At 35.8% G+C, this 23422-nt stretch overlaps 1 protein-coding gene across 26 annotated transcripts in view; it reads left to right on the forward strand.

Annotated features, from left to right (window-relative positions):
* Window positions 1-23180, forward strand: part of LOC123563976 (sorbin and SH3 domain-containing protein 1-like) — a 426437-nt gene extending 403257 nt beyond the window's left edge. For all 26 annotated transcript variants that reach the window (XM_053536619.1, XM_053536629.1, XM_053536606.1 and 23 more), the window contains 3 exons: window positions 8530-8992; window positions 9552-9741; window positions 13529-23180. In XM_053536619.1, the coding sequence (XP_053392594.1) occupies window positions 8530-8992; window positions 9552-9723 (635 nt within the window). In that variant the 3' untranslated portion in view covers window positions 9724-9741; window positions 13529-23180. The remainder of the gene's footprint in view (window positions 1-8529; window positions 8993-9551; window positions 9742-13528) is intronic.
* Window positions 23181-23422: the final 242 nt, after the last annotated feature.

The raw sequence follows: 23422 nt of genomic DNA on the forward strand, positions 1-23422 counted from the left end.
CTAAAAATGAAAAATATTTAAATGATTACTCATAAACTGCTGGATAACTTGGCATTGACCTCTCTCAAATGTGTTCAAATGGCTGCAATTATGGGCTATGTATGAGAATAAAATACTGGAAGATAGGAAAACCTTTTAATAACTTCTTCGCATGATATATTTTTAGAGTTTTTGTGATCGCTCGATGTCCGTCATCTGTCTGTCAACAATTAGCTTGTGTATGCGATAGAGGCTGTATTTTTCAACTGATCTTCATGAAATTTTGTCAGAATGATTACCTTGATAAAATCTAGGCCAAGTTCGAAAATGGGTCATTAGGTACCTTGGTCAAATCAAAGAAAAACCTTGTTTATGCGATAGAGGCTGTATTTTTCAATTGATCTTCATGAATTTTGGTCAGAATGATTGCCTTGATGAATTCTAGGCCAGGTTCAAAAATGGGTCATCTGGGTTCAAAAACTAGGTCAGATCAAAGAAAAACCTTGTGTATGCGATAGAGGCTGTATTTTTCAACTGATCTTCATGAAATTTTGTCAGAATGATAACCTTGATGAAATCTAGGCCAAGTTCGAAAATGGGTCCTCTGGGATCAAAAACTAGGTCACTAGGTCAAATCAAAGAAAAACCTTGTGTATGCGATAGAAACTGTATTTTTCAATTGATCTTCATGAAATTTGGTTGGAATGATTGCCTTGATGAAATCTAGGTTGAATTTGAATATGGGTCATCTGAGTTCAAAAACTAGGTCACTAGGTCAAATTATAGAAAAATCTTGAGTATGCGATAGAGACTGTATTTTTCAATTGATTTTCATGAAATTTGGTCAGAATGATTGCCTTGATGAAATCTAGGTAGAGTTTGAATATGGGTTATCTGGGGTCAGAAAGTAGGTCACTAGGTCAAATCGAAGAATAACTTTGTGTATGCGATAGAGGCTGTATTTTTCAATTATCTTCATGAAATTTGTTCAGAATGATTGCCTTGACGGAATCTAGGTCAAGTTCGAATATGGGTCATCTGGGATCAAAAACTAGGTCACTAGGTCAAATCAAATAAAAACATTGTGTATGCGATAGAAGCTGTATTTTTCAATTGATCTTCATGAAATTTGGTCAGAATGATTGCCTTGATAAAATCTAGGTCATATTGGAATCTGGGCCATCTAGGATGAAAAACTAGATCCCTAGGTCAAATCAAAGAAAAACCTTGTGTATGCGAGAGAGGCTGTATTTTTCAATTGATCTTCATAAAATTTTGTCAGAATGATTGCCTTGATGAAATCTAGGTCGAGTTTGAATATGGGTCATCTGAGGTCAAAAACTAGGTCACTAGGTCAAATCAAAGAAAAACCTTGTGTATGCGATAGAGACTGTATTTTTCAATTGGTTTTCATGAAATTTGGTCAGAATGATTGCCTTGATGAAATCTAGGTCGAGTTTGAATATGGGTCATCTGGGGTAAAAAAGTAGGTCACTAGGTCAAATCAAAGAAAAACCTTGTGTATGCGATAAAGACTGTATTTTTCAATTGATTTTCATGAAATTTGGTCAGAATGATAGCCTTGATAAAATCTAGGTTAAGTTTGAATATGGGTCATCTGGGGTCAAAAACTAGGTCACTAGGTCATATCTAAGAAAAAACTTGTTTAAACTCAAGAGACCACATTTTTGGTCCAATCTTAATGAAAATTGGCCAGAATATTTGTTTCCATGAAATCACTAGGTCAAACATGTTTACACTGTTATGGTGTGTTTCTCAGGTGAGTGACCTAGGGCCATCTTGGCCCTCTTGTTTATGGATGTTTCCCAAACTTTGTAAGAAGCCTAATTACCAGAACTGTCCTCAAATGGTTCATCTTGATTGCACTGAGGAGACAAAACAGCTAAAAACAAAGATAAAACCTTTAAAGTAAACCCCAACATCCATCCCAGCTATCAGTAAGTAGGGCTAGCAGGCATTATCTCTCTTATAATCGTCATCTGGTATTGTATAACAATCAGCTTTAGGACAGGAAGATGTGTCTTGTTGCTTGTTCTTTATGTTTTATGTTTTGAAACTTGGCACAAAGTGCATGTGTACATGCTTTGGGTGAGCTAGTGTTATTGCTCAGTGTCCTTCTGTCTACATTTTTCTTCAGATGACATGTCTAAAACTACTGGTCAGAATTGCACCAGACTTGGTCAGTAGCATCTTGGCATGTTTTTGTGCTCCACCGCATGAGTGGTGGGGGCATACAGATTTGGTCTTGTCCGTCCGAATTTCTTGACGCGCCTAGCTCAAAAAGTGTTTGATATAAATTGATGAACCTTGCATGAGTCTTTATCTTGATATGAACTTGCGCACCTATTATCTTACATCTGGCTCTGCCCCCTATTTCTAGAGTTATGGCCCCTGAAATAGTCAGAAATGCTTTTTTTCACCTTGTGACACGCCTAGCTCATAAAGTATTTGATATAGATTCATGAAACCTTGCATGAGTCTTAATCATGATATGAACTTGAGCACCTCCTATTTTTCATCTGGGTCTGCCCCCTATTTCCAGAGTTCTGGCCCCTGAAATAGTCAAAAATGCACATTTTCACCTTGTGACGCACCTAGCTCAAAAAGTATTTGATATAAATTTATTGAACCTTACATTAGTCTTTATCATGATATGAACTTGCCCACATCCTATTTTTCATCTGGGTCTGCCCCCTATTTCCAGAGTTATGGCCCCTGAAATAGTCAAAAATGCACATTTTCACCTTTTGATGTGCCTAACTCAAAAAAGTATTACTTATAAATTGATTAAACCTTGCATGAGTCTTAATCATGATATGAACTTGCGCACCTTTTTATTTTTCATCTGGGTCCACCCCCTATTTCCAGAGTTATGGCCCCTGAAATTTTAAAAAAATGCACCTTGCATGAGTCTTAATCATGATATGAACACCTCCTATTTTTTGTCTGCCTCCGCCCCCTATTTTCAAAGTTATGGCCCCTGAAATAGAAACAATGCACTTTTTCACCTTGTGACGCACCTAGCTCAAAAGGTATATGATCTGAATGGATGAAAACTTGCATTAGTCTTGATCATGATATAAACTTGCACACCTCTTATTTTTTGGCTGATTCCACCCCCAATTTTAAAAGTCCCTGAAATAGTCAAAAAAATGCACATTTTCACCTAATTATGTGCCTAGCTCAAAAAGTATTTGATGTAAATTCATGAAACATTGCTCGAGTCTTTATCATGATGTGACCTTGCACACTTGGCATTCTTCTTCAGAATCTTAGCGCTTATGACAGAGTTATGGCCCTTGAAATAGCCAAAATAGTGGATTTTTTGTTTGCGATGCTCATAGCTCAAAAAGTATATGGCCTAGAATAATGAATCCTTTTCATAAAATGTTTGTTGAGGCCACACACCCTTAAGACTGCAAACATTTGAAATAGTGCCCCTTATTTGTTACAGATGTACCAGTGGGGGCACACCCTGTGTCCTACAGAACATTCTAGTTTAAAGATCTGGACGTTGGGGCGTTTGTCCGTAACAGCCATTAAAATATACGCTATAATTTCTTTCAGGTGTAATTTAGAAATGTTAGTTCGTTTTAAATATTTGTTTTTAGCTCGACTATTCGAAGAATAAGTAGAGCTATCCTACTCACCACGACGTCGGCGTCGGCGTCACACCCTGGTTAAGTTTTTCGTACCAGTCCACATTTTGACAAAGTCTTTTGAGATAAAGCTTTGAAACTTTCAACACTTGTTTACCATCACCATGTCCAGTTATAGGCAAGAGTACATAACTCTGTCAAGCATTTTGACTGAATTATGGCCCCTTTTGACTTAGAAATCTTGGTTAAGTTTTTCGTACCAGTTCATATTTTGACAAAGTCTTTTGAGAAAAAGCTTTGAAACTTTCAACACTTGTTTACCATCACCATGTCCAGTTGTAGGCAAGAGTACATAACTCCATCAAGCATTTTGGTTGAATTATGGCCCCTTTTTGACTTAGAAATCTTGGTTAAGTTTTTCGTACCAGTCCACATTTTGACAAAGTCTTTTGAGATAAAGCTTTGAAACTTTCAACACTTGTTTACCATCACAATGTCCAGTTGTAGGCAAGAGTACATAACTCTGTCAAGCATTTTGACTGAATTATGGCCCCTTTTGACTTAGAAATCTTGGTTAAGTTTTTCGTACCAGTTCATATTTTGACAAAGTCTTTTGAGATAAAGCTTTGAAACTTTCAACACTTGTTTACCATCACAATGTCCAGTTGTAGGCAAGAGTACATAACTCCATCAAGCATTTTGACTGAATTATGGCCCCTTTTGACTTAGAAATCTTGGTTAAGTTTTTCGTACCAGTTTATATTTTGTGTAAAGTGTTTGACATATGGCTTTGAAACTTTTATATCATGTTCAGTATAATAGTCTCTATCAATAGGCAAGAGTACGTAACTCTCTCGTCTTTTTTGGCTGAATTATGGCCCTTTTTGAACTTGGAAATTGGTTTTGTTTTGTATATGTCCATGTTTTGTCAAGACTATTTGACATTTTGGCTTTTAAACTTTAAACACTTGTTTATCATTATGATTTCCATCTGTAGGCAAGAGTACATAACTCTGACAACTATTTTGACTGAATTATGGCACTTTTTGGACTTTGAAATTTGTTCAGTTTTTTTTAACAAGTCAGCATTTTGTCAAAACTATTTGAACTGTGGCTTTGAAACTTTTAACACTAGTTTATCAACATGATTTCCATCTGTAGGCAAGAGTACATAACTCTGTCAACTATTTTGACTGAATTATGGCCCTTTTTGGACTTGGAAATTAGTTAAATTTTTCATATAAGTCCATGTTTTGCCAGACATATAACTTAACATATTTGCCATCATGGTCACACATTGCCAGTTAGTGCAAGACTAATCGAAATCCACAATTACAGGAACATTTTTTGTTTAATCCATTTTTTTGTTTAGTCTGAAAAACTATGGAAATATTTTGACCCCATTCTTCAATCAATTCTTCGAATAGTCGAGCGCGCTGTCATCCGACAGCTCTTGTTGAAAGTCCTGTACTCAAGAAGATTTTTGCAGATGTCTGCCAGTTGGTTAGCAAGTCATTTCTCCATAACAGAAATTGCAATACGTTACCTTTTTATTAGCTCATCTGAACCAAAGGTTCAGGGTGAGCTATTAGTATGGGGTGGATGGTCCGGCGTATATCCACCCATCGTGTATAAACAGTGTTAAAACACGGTTTTGCTATAAATTATTTCTTAATCTGAAAATTGTACAAAATAACAATCAACTTCAGAAGCTTGGCACACAACCTAGGAAAATAATAGCAGACTCTTTTTTAAGGGTTGATTGAGTCGTTCATAAGATGTAACGAATCGACAACACTTACAATTCTTTAAGATTTGAATATCATATGGATGCATTTTGTGGAAATATTCTTAAATAAATGAATGACAAAAAATAAATGCACAAGTACTTTACACTGAATCCTTTAAATAAAATGTTTGTTGAGGCCACACACCATTAAGACTGCAAACATTTGAATTATTTCCCCTTGTTTGTGACAAATGTACCAGTGGGGGGCACACCCTGTGTCCTACAGACACATTCTAGTTTCAAATGTTTCAGCTTGGCCCCTTTGAAGGGCAGCCAGAGCTAAAAATAGAAGAATTTTTATATGACTTTTTGCGAATCACAAGATGTATCTCCATCAAACTTGGTCTGTAGCATCATTATAAGGTCCTCTTTCAAGGGTTTTATTTAAATGGGGGCACTTGGTCCCTTTTAGGGGCTGACAGAGCTAAAAATAGAAATTTTAACAAATTCTTCTCATAAACTGCTTGATGGATCTTCATCAGACTTGATTTATAGCGTCATTATAAGGTCCTCTCAGAATTTGTTCAAATGTGGGAGGGGGTTGCTTGCAGCCAGAGCTAAAAATAGAAATATCTTTTAAACAATTTCTTCTCATGAACAGCTGGATGGATCTTCATCAGACTTGTTCTTTAGCGTCATTAAAAGGTTTTCTCCCAAATTTGTTCAAATAGGGGCACTTGGCCGATTTTAAGAGCCACTTGAGCTAATAATAGAAATACCTTCTAATAACGTCTACTCGTAAACTGCTTGATTTTCGGTTGAATAGAGGGTTAGCATTATAAACGAGTGCACATCGGTATTTACTGTATCAAACAAAGAAAATTAAGACAAGCAAAATTAAGATTAATATAGTTCAGTGTTTTTATTTGACCAAATACTAGTTAAAGGTGGTTTATCAGATTTTGAACAAGCTATGTATTTGTTCACAAATTGAACATTTGATCATTTACACTTATTTATGTTCACTGAGGGCTTAATTCATGTTAGATTTCTGTCATAGAATTTTTGTCAAAGAGTTGCATTTAGAACTTTATATTTAGCAGTAATTTATGAGAAATGCAAGTTTGGGAAGTTATTAATACCTCTCTTTGTCTATCCCAATCATGATTTTTGTCAAGCCCGCTTGCGGAAGCGAAGACATAGTCATCTAAATGGCTGTTTGGTGTATGTGTGTGCGTCCGTCCGGATTTGTTTGTCCCAACCATAACTTTGACATGCATGGAGCAATCTTGTTTATATTTGGCATGAATGTTAACCTCAGTGAGATGGAGTGTCATGCACAAACCCCAGATTCCTATCTCAAATGTCAAGGTCACAGTTTGAAGTTAAGAGAATTTACTTTTTGTAGAACAGGCTGGACATAGTTCTCAAAATGGCTGTTCAGGTTATGTGCATTAGTGTGTGGGTCCCTCCAATTAATACGGACGGTAACTTTGGCCTGCTTGGAGTATTCTTGTTTATATTTAAATGAATGTTTACCTCAGTGAGATGGAATGTCATATGAAAATCCCAGGTTCTTATCTCAAAGGTCAGGTCACTCTTAGGGGTCAGACGTCTTGTCAGATCTTGTCAGAGCCATAAGTTTGTTCCATGAAGCAATCTCTTTTACATTTGGCATAAATGTTGCCACAGTGAAACAGAGTGTTGCTCACAAAACCCATGTCCCTATCTCAAACGTTCGCTAAGCACAAAAAGGGAGATCGCAGATCTTTGGATCCCTGATTCATGAGTTGTGTATGTTTTCCTTGACAATTTGATCTAAGACATTGGTCATATAATATCTTGCCTAGGCCATAACTTTGGCATTGAGCAACAAAACACCTTACATGAACCTTGATAACCTCTTTACATCAAGGTTTGTCAGACCTTGAAAAGTATTTGAATTTCAGATAGATGCTTAAAAATTGTTTAAAGAATTGTCTTAGTGTTCATAACCTTAAAGTACTTGAAAAGTGCTTCATTTTGATCTCAGAAGTGCTAGTTTTTTCATTTATCAAAGGAGTCTAAAAAGAGTTCAAAACAAAAGAAAAAGCAAACAAAAAATTTCACTTAATCTTCTTGCCAAGTAAAATTATCACATTATTCACCTGAGAACTATCCTGTTTTGGTAAGAAACTGCCTATGAAGAGTATTCAGGGACAAGTTTTAAGATCATCTTAGCCGAGGTTGGCTGAAATTCATGAGAAAAGTGCTTGAATTTGAGTTTTTCAGCCTTGAAAAGTGCTTGAATTTGAATTTTTGAACCTTGAAAATTGTTTGAATTTTTTAGGGAATGATTATATGAACCATGGACATGTCTGAACTATTCTAGGCACACAACAGATGTTGTCACCTGTCAGTAAGTCTTTACATGTCTGAACTATTTCAGGCACACCACAGCTGTTGTCACCAGCCAGTAAGTCTTTACATGTCTGAACTATTTAGGCACACCACAGCTGTTGTCCCCAGCCAGAAAGTCTTTACATGTCTGAACTATTTCAGGCACACCACAGCTCACCAGCCAGTAAGTCTTAACATGTCTGAACTATTTCAGGCACACCACAGCTGTTGTCACCAGCCAGTAAGTCTTAACATGTCTGAACTATTTCAGGCACACCACAGCTGTTGTCAACAGCCAGTAAGTCTTAACATGTCTGAACTATTTCAGGCACACCACAGCTCACCAGCCAGTAAGTCTTAACATGTCTGAACTATTTCAGGCACACCACAGCTGTTGTCACCAGCCAGTAAGTCTTAACATGTCTGAACTATTTCAGGCACACCACAGCTGTTGTCAACACCCAGTAAGTTTTAACATGTCTGAACTATTTCAGGCACACCACAGCTGTTGTCCCAGCCAGAAAGTCTTTACATGTCTGAACTATTTCAGGCACACCACAGCTGTTGTCACCAGCCAGTAAGTCTTAACATGTCTGAACTATTTCAGGCACAGCTGTTGTCACCCACAGCTGTTGTCCCCAGCCAGAAAGTCTTTACATGTCTGAACTATTTTAGGCACACCACAGCTGTTGTTGTCACCAGTCAGTAAGTCTTTACATGTGTTGTCACCAGTCAGTAAGTCTTTACATGTCTGAACTATTTCAGGCACACCACAGCTGTTGTCACCAGTCAGTAAGTCTTAACATGTCTGAATTATTTTAGGCACACCAGAGATGTTGTCACCAGTCAGTTATGATGGAGCACCAACCCCACCCCCACAGCCATCCCCAGGGGCATTCAGGTCACAGTCAGATTACCTTGGAAACAGATACGCAGCAAGTCCAAGAGATCAACATTTGCTCCAGCAACAACAGGAAAATATAATAACGTCGCCCCGAAATGAACATATATCGGCACAGAGATTTGATGGAGTACAATCTCAAAAACATTATGATTACTCTTCCTCAGCGAGACATATAAATGGAGGTTATTCTTCTTTGCCACAGCAAAGTTACAACGACTTTTCAGTGCGTAGTAGGCAAAGTCCACAACAAATTAGAAAAGACAATCCGCCATCTTTGAATATTACAGCAAAATCAGTGTCTACTCCAAATATAAACATGAACATTAGCAGCAGAAATCATAGTAAAGGTAACAGACAAGACGAAGATTTAGCTATAGCTAGGTATGTCAACATATTTAAAGCTTACATGATAAAATTTACAGATAACACATGTAACAAAAATAAATGAAGTTAAAAGATTTTGCTGAGATGAAGGGATAAAAGGTCATAGCCAAGGCTATGTTTTTCTTCACAACCTGAGGCTAGTTTCACAGACGAGTTCATCTAAATTTAACGAGTTTAAACAGTCTGGGTTTATGAATTCTTGTATATGATAAATATATTTCTCCGCATGCCCTGTGCATGTGACATTTTATTTCCAGTTACAAATAAAAGTTACAGTAATTTAATTGACTTAATGTGTCCATAATAGTTGAATCTCGGTATCTCGAATTCCAAGGGATTTAGTGTTTTGCCTCGAGATATCCGAAATTCCATTTGAAAAAGTATTTTGTGCACATGTTTTTGGGACGGGATATTGAAAATGTCTTTGAGATGGGCACAGAATTTTGAGATGAGCAAGTTCAAGATATTGAATTTCAACTGTTTATAAGACTTAGTGCTTTAGCTTCTAGTTGTGTATTTTAGTAACTTTCAGACAGGGTGTATTTGTTTGTTGCAGGTATCGAGCAATCTATGCATATAAACCTCAGAATGAAGATGAACTTGAATTGTTGGAAGGTGACGAGATTTATGTAATGGAGAAGTGTGATGATGGCTGGTATGTCGGAACGTCGGGTCGAACTGGAATGTTTGGTACCTTCCCCGGCAACTATGTCACTCGATCACAATAAGTCATGCTTTTATTATAGGTATATGTTTAATTTTATACAATACAACAAGGTACCTTATAGGATTAACCATTGTAAAATGTTTATGTACAATCCCCTTCCCCCCCCCCCCCACCCCCCACCTCCAGCTATCGGTACCTTTACTTCATTGTTATTTCTGTTAGCCTAGAGGTCACATGGTTTCAGCTCCACAATGTAACAAAGACCTTGAAACCATAAACCTTTTCCTAGGTAACTTTAGAGGAATTATTTATTGCCCTAGACCTCTGTGTCAGCAGGTCAAAGGTCACAGTCTCACTAAATCTTACATTGAAAATGGTTTCCAATCAGTACCTTTAGAAAACTTTAAGCTTTGTAGGGTGGCTGTTTAAATGCACAAAATTGATTTTGAGATCATTAGGTTGAAGTTCAAAGTCATACCTTGAAAATGGTTTAGAATGAATTATTGGAGAATACTTGAGCTAAGCTAAGGACATTAAAGCAGCATGCCTCCAGATCGTTAGACAACAACAAAAAATATTATTTTTTTAGATATCTTGCAATAAATGCTATATTTCTTAAGAAGGCTTTTCAACTTAATTATTGACAAACTTTATGTTACGGAAACACTTGAGAATTTGCTATTTTTACTACTTTTTACGATGAAAATTGAAAAGCGTTTGTCATGCTTTTACTCCAGGTAAACTGTCTCGATTATAAATATCTATATTTTGGAGTCATTATTCACTACTTCAGCTTTAGCGCTATTGGTTACGATGACAGGAAAATGTCTTTATTGCCGCGGCAGTCCGAGGTTCGATTCCCGACGCGGTCATCTTTTTTTCTTGATTTGGAACTTCTAAAAGATGTTGGAAACAAAAATTCATATTCTAATGTTCATAATATGATCAAACTTCAATTTGAAAGAAATATTATTTTTTAGCCAAATCTGGAGGCATGCTGCTTTAACATTGCCTATGAAGTAATGAACTTTGTAATATTTGTGTCACATGTTTCATAGGACAAGGTCGCACTAGCACTTAGCAAGAAAATGGTTTCAGTCTGTATTTCATGTCGGGAGCGTAACTTAATTACTGTTCAAGGTTTTGACTTTAATCTTGGCATAGAAATAGATGGCAATGAGATGATGTGCAGAGGGCTAAAAATAGCTTGGTGAGTCAAAGGACAAGGTCACAGATGGAGCCTAGAGGTCAATTTTGTCCATCATATATAGTGTCCATAGTTTCTTGTCCTGTAAGTATCCGGTCACTGCTGCTGAATACAACCGCAAACAGTGCACCCACCACCACATTACCCCCACCGCCCCCCCACCCAATTTTTTTTTTTAAATTTTACTTCTTATTCCTGTGATTTACAACTTTGTGGAGCTCTTGTTTTTGTAAGTCATGAGACTTTGTAATGGTTAGTCACATTTGTGATATCTAATGAGTTTATTAACTGAGCTGCTCAGGTGAGTTTTTGTGATCGCTCGATGTCCGGCGTCTGTCAACATTTAGCTTGTGTATAGAGGCTGTATTTTTCAACTGATCTTCCCGAAATTTAGTCAGAATGATTACCTTGATAAAATTTAGGCAGAGTTCGAAAATGGGTCATCTGGGGTCAAAAACTAGGTCACTAGGTCAAATCAAAGGAAAACCTTGTGTATGCATAGAGGCTGTATTTTTCAGTTGTTCTTCATGAATTTTGGTCAGAATGATTGCCTTGATGAAATCTAGGCCAAGTTCGAAAACGGTTCATCTGGGGTCAAAAACTAGGTCACTAGGTCAAATCAAAGAAAACTTTTGTGTATGCAATAGAGGCTGTATTTTTCAACTGATCTTCATGAAATTTTGTCAGAATGATTACCTTGATACAATCTAGGCCAAGTTTGAAAATGGTTCATCTGGAGTCAAAAACTAGGTCAAATCAAAGAAAAACATTGTGTATGCGATAGAGGCAGTATTTTTCAATTGATCTTCATGAAATTTGGTCGGAATGATTGCCTTGATGAAATCTAGGTCGAGTTTGAATATGGGTCATCTGAGGTCAAAAACTAGGTCACTATGTCAAATTATAGAAAAACCTTGTGTATGCAATAGCGACTGTATTTTTCAATTGATTTTCATGAAATTTGGTCAGAATGATTGCCTTGATGAAATCTAGGTCGAGTTTGAATATGGGTCATCTGGGGTCAAAAAGTAGGTCACTAGGTCAAATCAAAGAAAAACTTTGTGTATGTGATAGAAGCTGTATTTTTCAATTGATCTTCATGAAATTTGGTCAGAATGATTGCCTTGATAAAATCTAGGTCAAGTTTGAATATGGGCCATCTGGGGTAAAAAACTAGGTCACTAGGTCAAATCAAAGAAAAACCTGTATGTGATAGAGGCTGTATTTTTCAATTGATCTTCATGAAATTATGTCCGAATGATTGCCTTGATGAAATCTAGGTCGAGTTTAAATATGAGTCATCTGAGATAAAAAAAAAAAAAATAGGTCACTAGGACAAATCAAAGAAAAACATTGTGTATGCGACAGAAACTGTATTTTTCATTTGGTCTTCATGAAATTTGGTCAGAATGATTGCCTTGATGAAATCTAGGTTGAGTTTGAATATGGGTCATCTGGGGTCAAAAAGTAGGTCACTAGGTCAAATCAAAGAAAAACCTTGTGTATGCGATAGAGGCTGTATTTTTCAATTGATCTTCATGAAATTTTGTCAGAATGGTTGCCTTGATAAAATCTAGGTCAAGTTTGAATATGGGTCATCTGGGGTCAAAAACTAGGTCATATCTAAGAAAATACTTGTTTAAACTCAAGAGACCACATTTTTAGTCCAATCTTAATGAAAATTGGCCAAAATATTTGTTTCCATGAAATCACTCTAGTTCAAACATGTTTACACTTTTATGGTGTGTTTCTCAGGTGAGCGACCTAGAGCCATCTTGGCCCTCTTGTTATACACCTGTTTAAAAAACGGGACGTATTATGGGAATGCCCCTGGTGGGCGGGCGGGCGGCAACCATAAACTTCTTCCGGAGCATATCTTCTTCATGCATGGAGGGATTTTTTCACCGTCATGAGACCAGGTCCCTAGGTCTAAGGTCAAGGTCAAACTTAGAGGTCAAAGGTCAGATTCAAGAATGACTTTGTTCGGAGCATTTCTTCTTCATGCATGGAGGGATTTTGATGTAACTTGGCACTGTTGTTCACCATCATGAGGTGGAGCGTCCTGCGTAAGAACCAGGTCTAAGGTCAAGGTTACACTTACAGGTCAAAGGTTGATACTTTGTCCGGAGCATTTCTTCTTCATGCATGGAGGGATTTTGATGTAACTTAACACAAAATGTTCACCACCATAAGACGGAGTGTCATGCGCAAGAACCAGGTCCCTGGTTTAGAATTACTTCCTTTTGTTGTTACTATAAATAGCTTATAATGTAACTTTTCTATTACTGGCCATAGGGATAAATCGAGACCACTTTTCTGTAGTACAACCTGCATGTTGTAACATGATAATTTTTAGGAAAACAAAATAAAGATTTCTTGTGGACTTACATCCATTCGTTGCTACTATAAATAGCTTATTTTTGAAACTTTTTTACCTGGTTGTTAGAATTGGATATGTCATTGGGCTTACTGTCTACCAAGCTTTTACAGAATAGTTTTACTGTAACATCAACTTGACGGGCGTATATTGTGACATTCTGGTACTCTTGTTTGCTGATATGTTCAAAGTTAATATTTTATCTTTTATGTAAGTCATGTTTATACTGAGTACACTAAGATATAGTAAGAAATGACAAAAAAAAACTGTTTTGTTTTTCAGGTAGAGAGCATAAGTAACCAGTAGTGCCAATCTTGCAGTCATGTACAGACTGTGTTGTACATAACGTGTATATATGCTGTGTATATAGCTGTGTAGATAGTGATGTTTATTAGATGTTCTCAACTTTACTGGTTTCTGCATACAGACAGAACATCGCCAAACTCAAATGATTTTAGTTTGTCAAGTTTGAACAAAAGTTAATTCATGTAATCTCTGGTGAATGACTAAACATACATTGTAGTTGCATTATGAATATCACCAATGTACAATAAACTGGGCTGGGGCTATGCATAGAAATATTGTGCTACTTTCAAGAATGTTATCAAACGAAACTTTCCTTAATGATCTATAAGTCTGTTTTTCTACTTATGAAAAGAATATTTCACATTAATTATTATAATCCCACAAATCAAGTTTTTGGGGACTTTGTTCTAATTATTTTGTCCCCGTCTTGAAACATTTTGGACAATGACCTTGACTTAAGTGTAAATTGATACAAAAATAGACAACCAAAACGAGGAAATGAAGAGCACTATAACCAGTGGTAATTACCTCGCTTTATGTACTTCATTTTTCACATTTTTAGCTCACCTGTCACAAAGTGACAAGGTGAGCTTTTGTGATCGCGCGGTGTCCGTCGTCCGTCGTCCGTCCGTGCGTCCGTAAACTTTTGCTTGTGACCACTCTAGAGGTCACATTTTTCATGGGATCTTTATGAAAGTTAGTCAGAATGTTCATCTTGATGATATCTAGGTCAAGTTCGAAACTGGGTCACGTGCCTTCAAAAACTAGGTCAGTAGGTCTAAAAATAGAAAAACCTTGTGACCTCTCTAGAGGCCATATATTTCATAAGAGCTTCATGAAAATTGGTCAGAATGTTCACCTTGATGATATCTAGGTCAAGTTCGAAACTGGGTCACGTGGGTTCAAAAACTAGGTCAGTAGGTCTAAAAATAGAAAAACCTTGTGACCTCTCTAGAGGCCATATTTTTCATGAGATCTTCATGAATATTGGTCAGAATGTTTACCTTGATGATATCTAGGTCAAGTTCGAAACTGGGTCACGTAGGGTCAAAAACTAGATCATTAGGTCTAAAAATAGAAAAACCTTGTGACCTCTCTAGAGGCCATATTTCTCAATGGATCTTCATGAAAATTGGTGAGAATGTTCACCTTGATGATATCTAGGTCAAGTTCGAAACTGGGTCACGTGGGGTTAAAAACTAGGTCAGTAGATCTAAAAATAGAAAAACCTTGTGACCTCTCTAGAGGCCATATTTTTCATGAGATCTTCATGAATATTGGTCAGAATGTTCACCTTGATGATATCTAGGTCAAGTTCGAAACTGGGTCATGTGGGGTCAAAAACTAGGTCAGAAGATCTAAAAATAGAAAAACCTTGTGACCTCTCTAGAGGCCATATTTCTCAATGGATCTTCATGAAAATTGGTGAGAATGTTCACCTTGATGATATCTAGGTCAAGTTCGAAACTGGGTCACGTGTGGTCAAAAACTAGGTCAGTAGGTCTAAAAATAGGAAAACCTTGTGACCTCTCTAGAGGCGATATTTTTCAATGGATCTTCATGAAAATTGGTCAGAATGTTTACCTTGAAGATATCTAGGTCAAGTTCGAAACTGGGTCACGTGGGTTTAAAAACTAGGTCAGTAGATCTAAAAATAGAAAAACCTTGTGACCTCTCTAGAGGCCATATTTTTCATGAGATCTTCATGATTATTGGTCAGAATGTTCACCTTGATGATATCTAAGTCAAGTTCGAAACTGGGTCACGTGGGGTTAAAAACTAGGTCAGTAGGTCTAAAAATAGAAAAAACCTTGTGACCTCTCTAGAGGCCATATTTCTCAACGGATCTTCATGAAAATTGGTGAGAATGTTCAGCTTGATGATATCTAGGTCAGGTTTGTAACTGGGTCATGTGCGGTCAAAAACTAGGTCAGTAGGTCGAAAAATAGAAAAACCTTGTGACCTCTCTAGAGGCCATATTTTTCATGAGATCTTCATGAAAATTGGTGAGAATGTTCACCTTGATGATATCTAGGTCAAGTTTAAAAGTGGGTCACGTGCCTTCAAAAACTAGGCCATTAGGTCAAATAATAGAAAAACCTTGTGACCTCTCTAGAGGCCATATTTTTCAATGGATCTTCATGAAAATTGGTCAGAATTTTTTATCTTGATGATATCTAGGTCACATGTGCTCAAAAACAAGGTCACTATGTCAAATAATAGAAATAATGACGTCATACTCAGTTCAACACTGGGTCATGTGGGGATAGGTGAGCGATTCAGGACCATCATGGTCCTCTTGTTTAACATTTAAGTCCATGTATTCCAATGTCAGATGGAAATTTAATTTAATTTGGCACAATGGAAGAGAACATTGAAACAAATTGAAGATCATCAGAGGCATAGCTCTTGCATGATTTTTTTGTACTGAAGTTTTATATATAAAAAACCATACTACATGTACTTAGGAAAATAACTTTTAATTTGATGTTACAAGATACAGTGTTAGATGGTAGTGAGAGGAACAGTAACTCTGCCTGAAATGATTATCTCTTTTTATATCTTTTTTATAAGATAATTATTTTGACTTTACTGAATGAAATTTGATGTTATTTGATACAATTATGCATAAGAAAGAGAGAAACTTTAGAACCCAAAACACTTCCTTTAATAGGTAAAAAAATCGTCTACTTTAATTTCTCACATTTTGGTCCCAACAAAAAAAAATCAGTCTCTGAAATAAATCTGATGAAACAAGATAGAATGATCAATGGTGAAAGAAGAAGTGCATAGGGCAAGAGCAATAACTCTTGTCATAAATAGTTATAAAATTATTATCTTTTTGTATTTTTTTTTCTCACGAGCCACTCTAGCAGTTTTTCATGTAACCAAGAAATGCTAACTTTTAAAAATTTTATACAAATTCTAGTGAAAATAATACCTTATAGACTTCACATAAAAGTACACAAGTAATCTGTACATCCTTTTAAATCAGAAATAGAAGTCTTGCTTCTGAACAGAGTTTATTGTGTCGTGCCTATTGGATAGAGTTACACACATGAATAAGATGGCACTGTTTTATGTATTTTGTATTTAGAGAATTAAGGAATGTATTGGAACCTATACTATTTTCTACATTTTATGGTTATTCTTGTTTTAAAGTAGTCACTAGTTAATACATTAGCATAATCACTTAAACTGTGTACGTCAGTTTTAATGCATTTATTTATTTGTGTATGTAACATGTAAATTTGATTGACAATGTTTCATGTATGAAATGAATGAGGTCAAATAGTTATCTTGTGAACAAAATTTGAACTTATGTTTTTGTGTTATTTAGTAGAATTTTGTAGCATTTATGAATTGATTACTTCTAGTCACTATGTAATGTAAGAAGGTGACTGATGTTTTGTTAGGGTTTTTTGTTTGTTTTTGTTTTGTTTGCTATAGTTTGCTATATCATTAGGGTTAGTGTGAACATTTTTACATGTTCTTGTAACTCACCTGAACCAAGGTTCACAGGTGAGCTATTGTGATTTTGCTGTTTACTTTTAGATTCAATGACTTGTTCTTTTGTTCCTTTAAGTTGTTTCATCCATTTCACCACAGCGTACAACAACCTTAACTCTTTCTTGGAAAAAATTTCAATTATCTCCCTTGTTGGTCGTTTTAGAATATTTTGATTTTGTCTGATCGTATCTTTGCAACAATTGAAGGGAATTGAAAGAATTTTGTCACAATGATAGAAGGCAATGAGAAGAAGTATGAAGTATATAGCCTAACATTCTTAACTCTGTCGTGAATACTAGTAATTATTTTATTATTTCAAATATTTCTGTACAGACTCTTTGCAAATACTGAAAGAATTGATATGTTGAATATTGGAAGTGCAATATTTCAGCTTGCTAAATTATTCATTTTAACTCAGCAGCAGGGGTATATGACTGCCTCTGAAGACTGCTTGTGTTCAAAATTAAAAATTCTCCAAAAGTGCAAGGCCAAGATACAAGATACTTTTAGCCCACCATCATCAGATGGTGGGCTATTCAAATCACTCTGCGTCCGTGGTCCATCCGTCCGTCAGTCCATCCGTCCATTAACAATTTCTCGTTATCGCATCTCAGAAACTAATGGGGGGATTTTGACCAAACTTTGTCAGAATGATGTATTGGTACTCTAGTTGTGTCCCCCTGAAAATCAGACTGGTTCAACAATTATTGAGTGAGTTATGGCCCTTTGTTTATTTTTAGCTCACCTGAGCATGAAGTGCTCAAAGGTGAGCTTTAGTGATCGCCCTGTGTCCGTCCGTCCGTCGTCAACAATTTGACTGTTAACACTCTAGAGGTCACATTTTTGGCCCAATCTTAATGAAACTTGGTCAGAATGTTACCCTCAATAAAATCTTGGACTAGTTCAATATTGGGTCATCTGGGTCAAAAACTAGGTCACCAGGTCAAATCAAAGGAAAAGCTTGTTAACACTCTAGAGGTCACAATTTTGGCCCAATCTTAATGAAACTTGGTCAGAATGTTACCCTCAATAAAATCTAGGACGAATTCGATATTGGGTAATCTGGGGTCAAAAATTAGGTCACCAGGTCAAATCAAAGGAAAAGCTTGTTAACACTCTAGAGGTCACAATTTTGGTCCAATCTTAATGAAACTTGATCAGAGTATTAACCTCAATAAAGTATTGGACGAGTTCGATATTGGGTCATCTGGGATCAAAAACTAGGTCACCAGGTCAAATCAAAGGAAAAGCTTGTTAACACTGTAGAGGCCGCATTTATGGCTATATCTTCATGAAACTTGGTCAGAATGTTAATATTGATGATCTTAAGGTTCAGTTTGAATCTGGGTCATGTAGGATCAAAAATTAGGTCACCAGGTCAAATCAAAGGAAAAGTTAGTTTACACTGTAGAGGCCACATTTATGATCATATCTTAATGAAACTTGGTCAAAATGTTAATCTTGATGATCTATAGCTCAAGTTCAAATCTGGGTTAAGTGGGGTCAAAAACTAGGTCACCAGGTCAAATCAAAGGAAAAGCTTGTTAACACTCTAGAGGCCATATTTATGACAGTATCTTCATGAAACTTAGTCAGAATGTTAAACTTGGTGATCTTTAGGTCAAGTTCAAATCTGGGTCATGTCGGGTCAAAAACTAGGTCACCAGGTCAAATCAAAGGAAAAGCTAGTTAACATTTTAGAGGCCACATTTATGACCATATCTTAATGAAACTTGGTCAGAATATTAATCTTGATGATCTTTAGGTCAAGTTAAAATCTGGGTCAGGTGTGGTCAAAAACTAGGTCACTAGGTCAAATCAAAGGAAAAGCTTGTCAACACTGTAGAGGCCACGTTTATGACTGTATCTTCATGAAACTTAGTCAGAATGTTAAACTTGATAATCTTTATGTCAAGTTCGAATCTGGGTCATGTCGGGTCAAAAACTAGGTCACGGGGTCAAATCAAAGGAATAGCTAGTTAACACTTTAGAGGCCACATTTATGACCATATCTTAATGAAACTTGGTCAGAATGTTAATCTTGATGATCTTTAGGTCAGTAGGTCAGGTGAGCGATACAGGGCCTTCATGGCCCTCTTGTTATAATTTACATAGATTTATATAGGGAAAAATTTTGAAAATCTTCTTGTCCAAAACCACAGAGCCTAGGGCTTTGATATTTGGTATGAAGCATCATCTAGTGGTCCTCTACCAAGATAATTCAAATAATATCCCTGGGGTCAAATATGGCCCCTCCCCGGGGTCATATAGTTTATATAGACTTATATAGGGAAAAGCTTTGAAAAACCTCTTGTCCAAAACCACAGGGCCTAGGGCTTTGATATTTTGCATGTGACATCATCTAGTGGTCTTCTACTAAGATTGTTCAAATTATCCCCCTAGGGTCAAATATGGCCCCGCCCTGGGGGTCACATGGTTTATATTGACTTATATAGGGAAAAACTTTGAAAATCTTCTTGTCCAAACCACAAAGCCTGGGGCTTTGATATTTGTTATGTGGCATCATCTAGTGATTCTCTACCAAGTTTGTTCAAATTATCCCCCTAGGGTCAAATATGGCCCCGCCCCCGGGGGTCACATGGTTCATATAGACTTATATAGGGAAAAGCTTTTAAAATCTTCTTGTCAATAACCTACAACATTCAAATTTGGACCACATGTATAGTTTTGATTGGCAAGATGAACATTGACATGAGTTGACCTTGATTTTGACCTAGTGACCTACTTTCACATTTCTGTAGCTACAGCCTTCAAATTTGGACCACGTGCATAGTTTTGTGCACCGGAAAAAACTTTGACCTTGACATTGACCTAGTGACCTACTTTCACATTTTTGAAAGTACAGGCTTCAAGTTTGGACCACATGCATAGTTTTGTGTTCCGAAATGAAATTTGACCTTGATTTTGACCTAGTGACCTACTTTCACATTTCTCAAGCTACAGCCTTCAAATTTGGACCACATGCATAGTTTTGTGTACCGAAAAAAACCTTGACATTGACCTAGTGACCTGCTTTCACATTTCTCAAGCTACAACCTTCAAATTTGGACCACTTGCGTAGTTTTGTGTACCGAAAAAACTTTGACCTTGACCTAGTGACCTACTTGCACATTTTTGAAGGTACAGGCTTCAAATTTGGACCACATGCATAGTTTTGTGTTCCGAAATGAAATTTGACCTTGATTTTGACCTAGTGACCTACTTTCACATTTCTCAAGTTACAGCCTTCAAATTTGGACCACATGCATAGTTTTGTGTACCGAAATGAATTTTGATCTTGAGATTGACCTAGTGACCTACTTGCTCATTTCTCAAGCTTAGGCTTCAAATTTGAAGCACATGCATAGTTTTGTATACCGAAATGAACATTGACCTTGAAATTGATCTTGTGACCTACTTCCACATTTCTCAAGCTACAGCTTTCAAATTTGAACCACATGTTTGGACCACATGCACAGTGATGTGTACTGAAATGAAATTTGACCTTGATTTTGACCTTGAGCTAGTCTTGAGATTTGGAACAATCAAAAATGGCTCAATGGTGGGCACCAAGATCACTCTGTGATCTCTTGTACACCTAGCATTGCCATGTGATATATCAAATTTGCTCAGGTCAGAATTCATTTGACTTTTAACAGGAACTTTTAAAATTTTATACAAAAGTGGAAGGCTTTACCAGTACACACAAAATACAGTAACTGTACATTTAACCAAGAAATCCTACATTATCAGATGATTTCCTCCTCAGGTGTGCCACTTAGGTTCATTTTTGCCTTTTTTAAGATTTCATGTAGAAAATGTAAAGACATGTAAATTAATAGTTTGAATTCGGAAAATTGTTAAGGATCTATACGACCATGAATTTTTGTTAAAGAAAGTAATCTATAAAATCAGAATTTCATTAAATCTTTCACACTAAATCTCATTTTATTCCCTGGCAAATACTCATTATATATAAACAATGATGTTCTTATTTATTGATATGTTATTGGCTTTTCTCATAGTTTAAGTCCTTTAAGTTAATGCTAAAATTGTAAATCATATCATTATTTATATATCCAACATAATTATGTTTTCACTTTTTACAGCAGGTGGTTGGACGGGATGTACTGTTGTTGTTATTATGTTGGATTAAAAGCAGATTTATTCAGGTTGAGTTCAATAGCCAGCTAATTGGACAAGTATTGAAACGATTCTGGCTCTTGACTTCATCAAAATTGTTGAGGAGGGTGTAGGAGGTTGGGGGTGGAATTACTTCAATGATGTGAAGTGGACACAAGAATGTAGACATTTTATGTTTTTCTCAGTCAAAGTAGAATGACTACTGAAGCCATACAGAAGTAAGGCAAGTTTTGTAATTGATGTAGAAAACATTCGTAATTTCAGTCTTTATGAAATTAAATTTTCAATGATGGGCATACACTGTGTCATTTTGGTTCTCTTTGCTAAATATTAAATCTATTCCTAAGATTCATAAAACAACAAGAAAAAAAATCTTGCCTTGTTTGATCACAAGTGAATTTGAAATTTTTTTTGTCTCTTTGGCTTAGAATAAATTAAGTAACATTTTGATTTAACTAAGATTGTAGAGTGATACTTCCCTTACATGTCTCACTAACAACTTATTATTTCTGAATTAAAGCCATTTCACCTAAACACCTAAGAAACCTAAAGTCTAAAAAAAATTAGAATGCTCTACAGTTAACAAGGTTTTTTCATATGTATGCCAAGTCCTAAATCAAACTGGAAACAATGGAAACAAAAACTTGCTCTAGTTCTGTCTGAAAAGCTCCCTTTTTACCTCGAGATTATTAAATGTTTCCTTGTTCATGCCAAAATAGGTAAATATTCATTTAGGGTGTTAACAGTTTCACTCTGAAGTGTGAATTCAAAAATCTGTCTCACATGTACATATTTCATTCTCTTAATGTGAGGAGGATGCCTTTAACATACCATCTTCATCCATATAAAGACAGTTTGACAAGTATTTGTTTATTACACTACTATATAATTGCCAGTACATATTCATCACAGGTTTGCTGGGCTAATAATTAAAAAACAAGTTAAACTAAATCTGTGGAAATAAATTTCTGATGTCATTTAAGTAAACACTTATTGAATGGCTTGCTCACTGGTCAGTAGTCGAATTTATTGCCAGGGGTCCAAACCAAGGGTCAATTGTTTTAACTATTGAATGGCAAACCCTTCAATAAGTGTAAAATACATGCTTGTACTCCAAGATACTGCATGTTTTCACCTGGAGATTCAGCTTACATGTGGGCACTGTAGCTGATTCGAGAATTACAAAAAATAGCATCATTTCAGTTTTCTTGCAGAACAGCCTTTACAGGGAATTTTAACACCAAGTCATTTTTTTTTTTGAGATATTTCTTATTTTTTGGAAGTTAGATCTGGGCAGATTTTGTAGGCGGTTGTTTTGCATTGAAAGATGATGTGTTAACATTGTGTGGAGGTGTTTAGTTTTCATCCATAGAGACATGAATATTATGTTGTTTTTCTTTTGTGTCAGTGTTGTTACAAATGAAATCTTTATCCATATTTATTTATTCTATACTCGAGTTCACATGTTTTCATATCAGCTTTATACATTGTAAGGCTTTTATTTATTCAAGGCATGCTTGTTGCTTAAAGTTTAAAAGACATTATGATTCTCATTACAAAGTTAACATTAAATATTTTCATCTGTAAAATCTCTATACTTTAACTACATATTCAAACTTTAATACCTAGAATAACAGATTAAAATTCAGAACTTGTATAATTTTAGTATAAGGAACATATATTATTGTTTATGAAGTTACCATGTATTAATAAACATAAATCACTAACTATCGATAAGAAGATTTTGAATTTCGAAATGTTTTGTTTCGGCTATTTTCTCCCCTATTATAGGATGCCTTACTGCAATATTTGATTGACTATACAGTTATAGTTTTCGTATCTTACTTTAATGGCAACATAAATTAGTGTTGCCTTATTAAACTTTTTTATAAACATGATATTGCTACGGGACTGAACATGTAGATTTTTTCTTGTATGAACATGTTTGGTGCATGAAATAAACAGTTGCCTTTAATTTCCCTTCGTTTTTATATTTCCTTTCATTAAGTGGAAAAAATATAATATACATAACTTCTTTTCTATTTCAATTGGAAGAAAACGGGCAAACAAAAGTAATTGCTTTAAGTTACTTGTACAAAATTTTAATGATTGTGCTCCATTGACCTAAAATAATTATAACTGTATGTTTAGTTCACTGAAGTATAAAGCCAAATCAGACAAACATTCTTCGGTAAAACACAGATCACTCATGATCAT

This window comes from Mercenaria mercenaria, chromosome 2 (assembly GCF_021730395.1).
Source record: "Mercenaria mercenaria strain notata chromosome 2, MADL_Memer_1, whole genome shotgun sequence".
Taxonomy (NCBI): domain Eukaryota; kingdom Metazoa; phylum Mollusca; class Bivalvia; order Venerida; family Veneridae; genus Mercenaria; species Mercenaria mercenaria.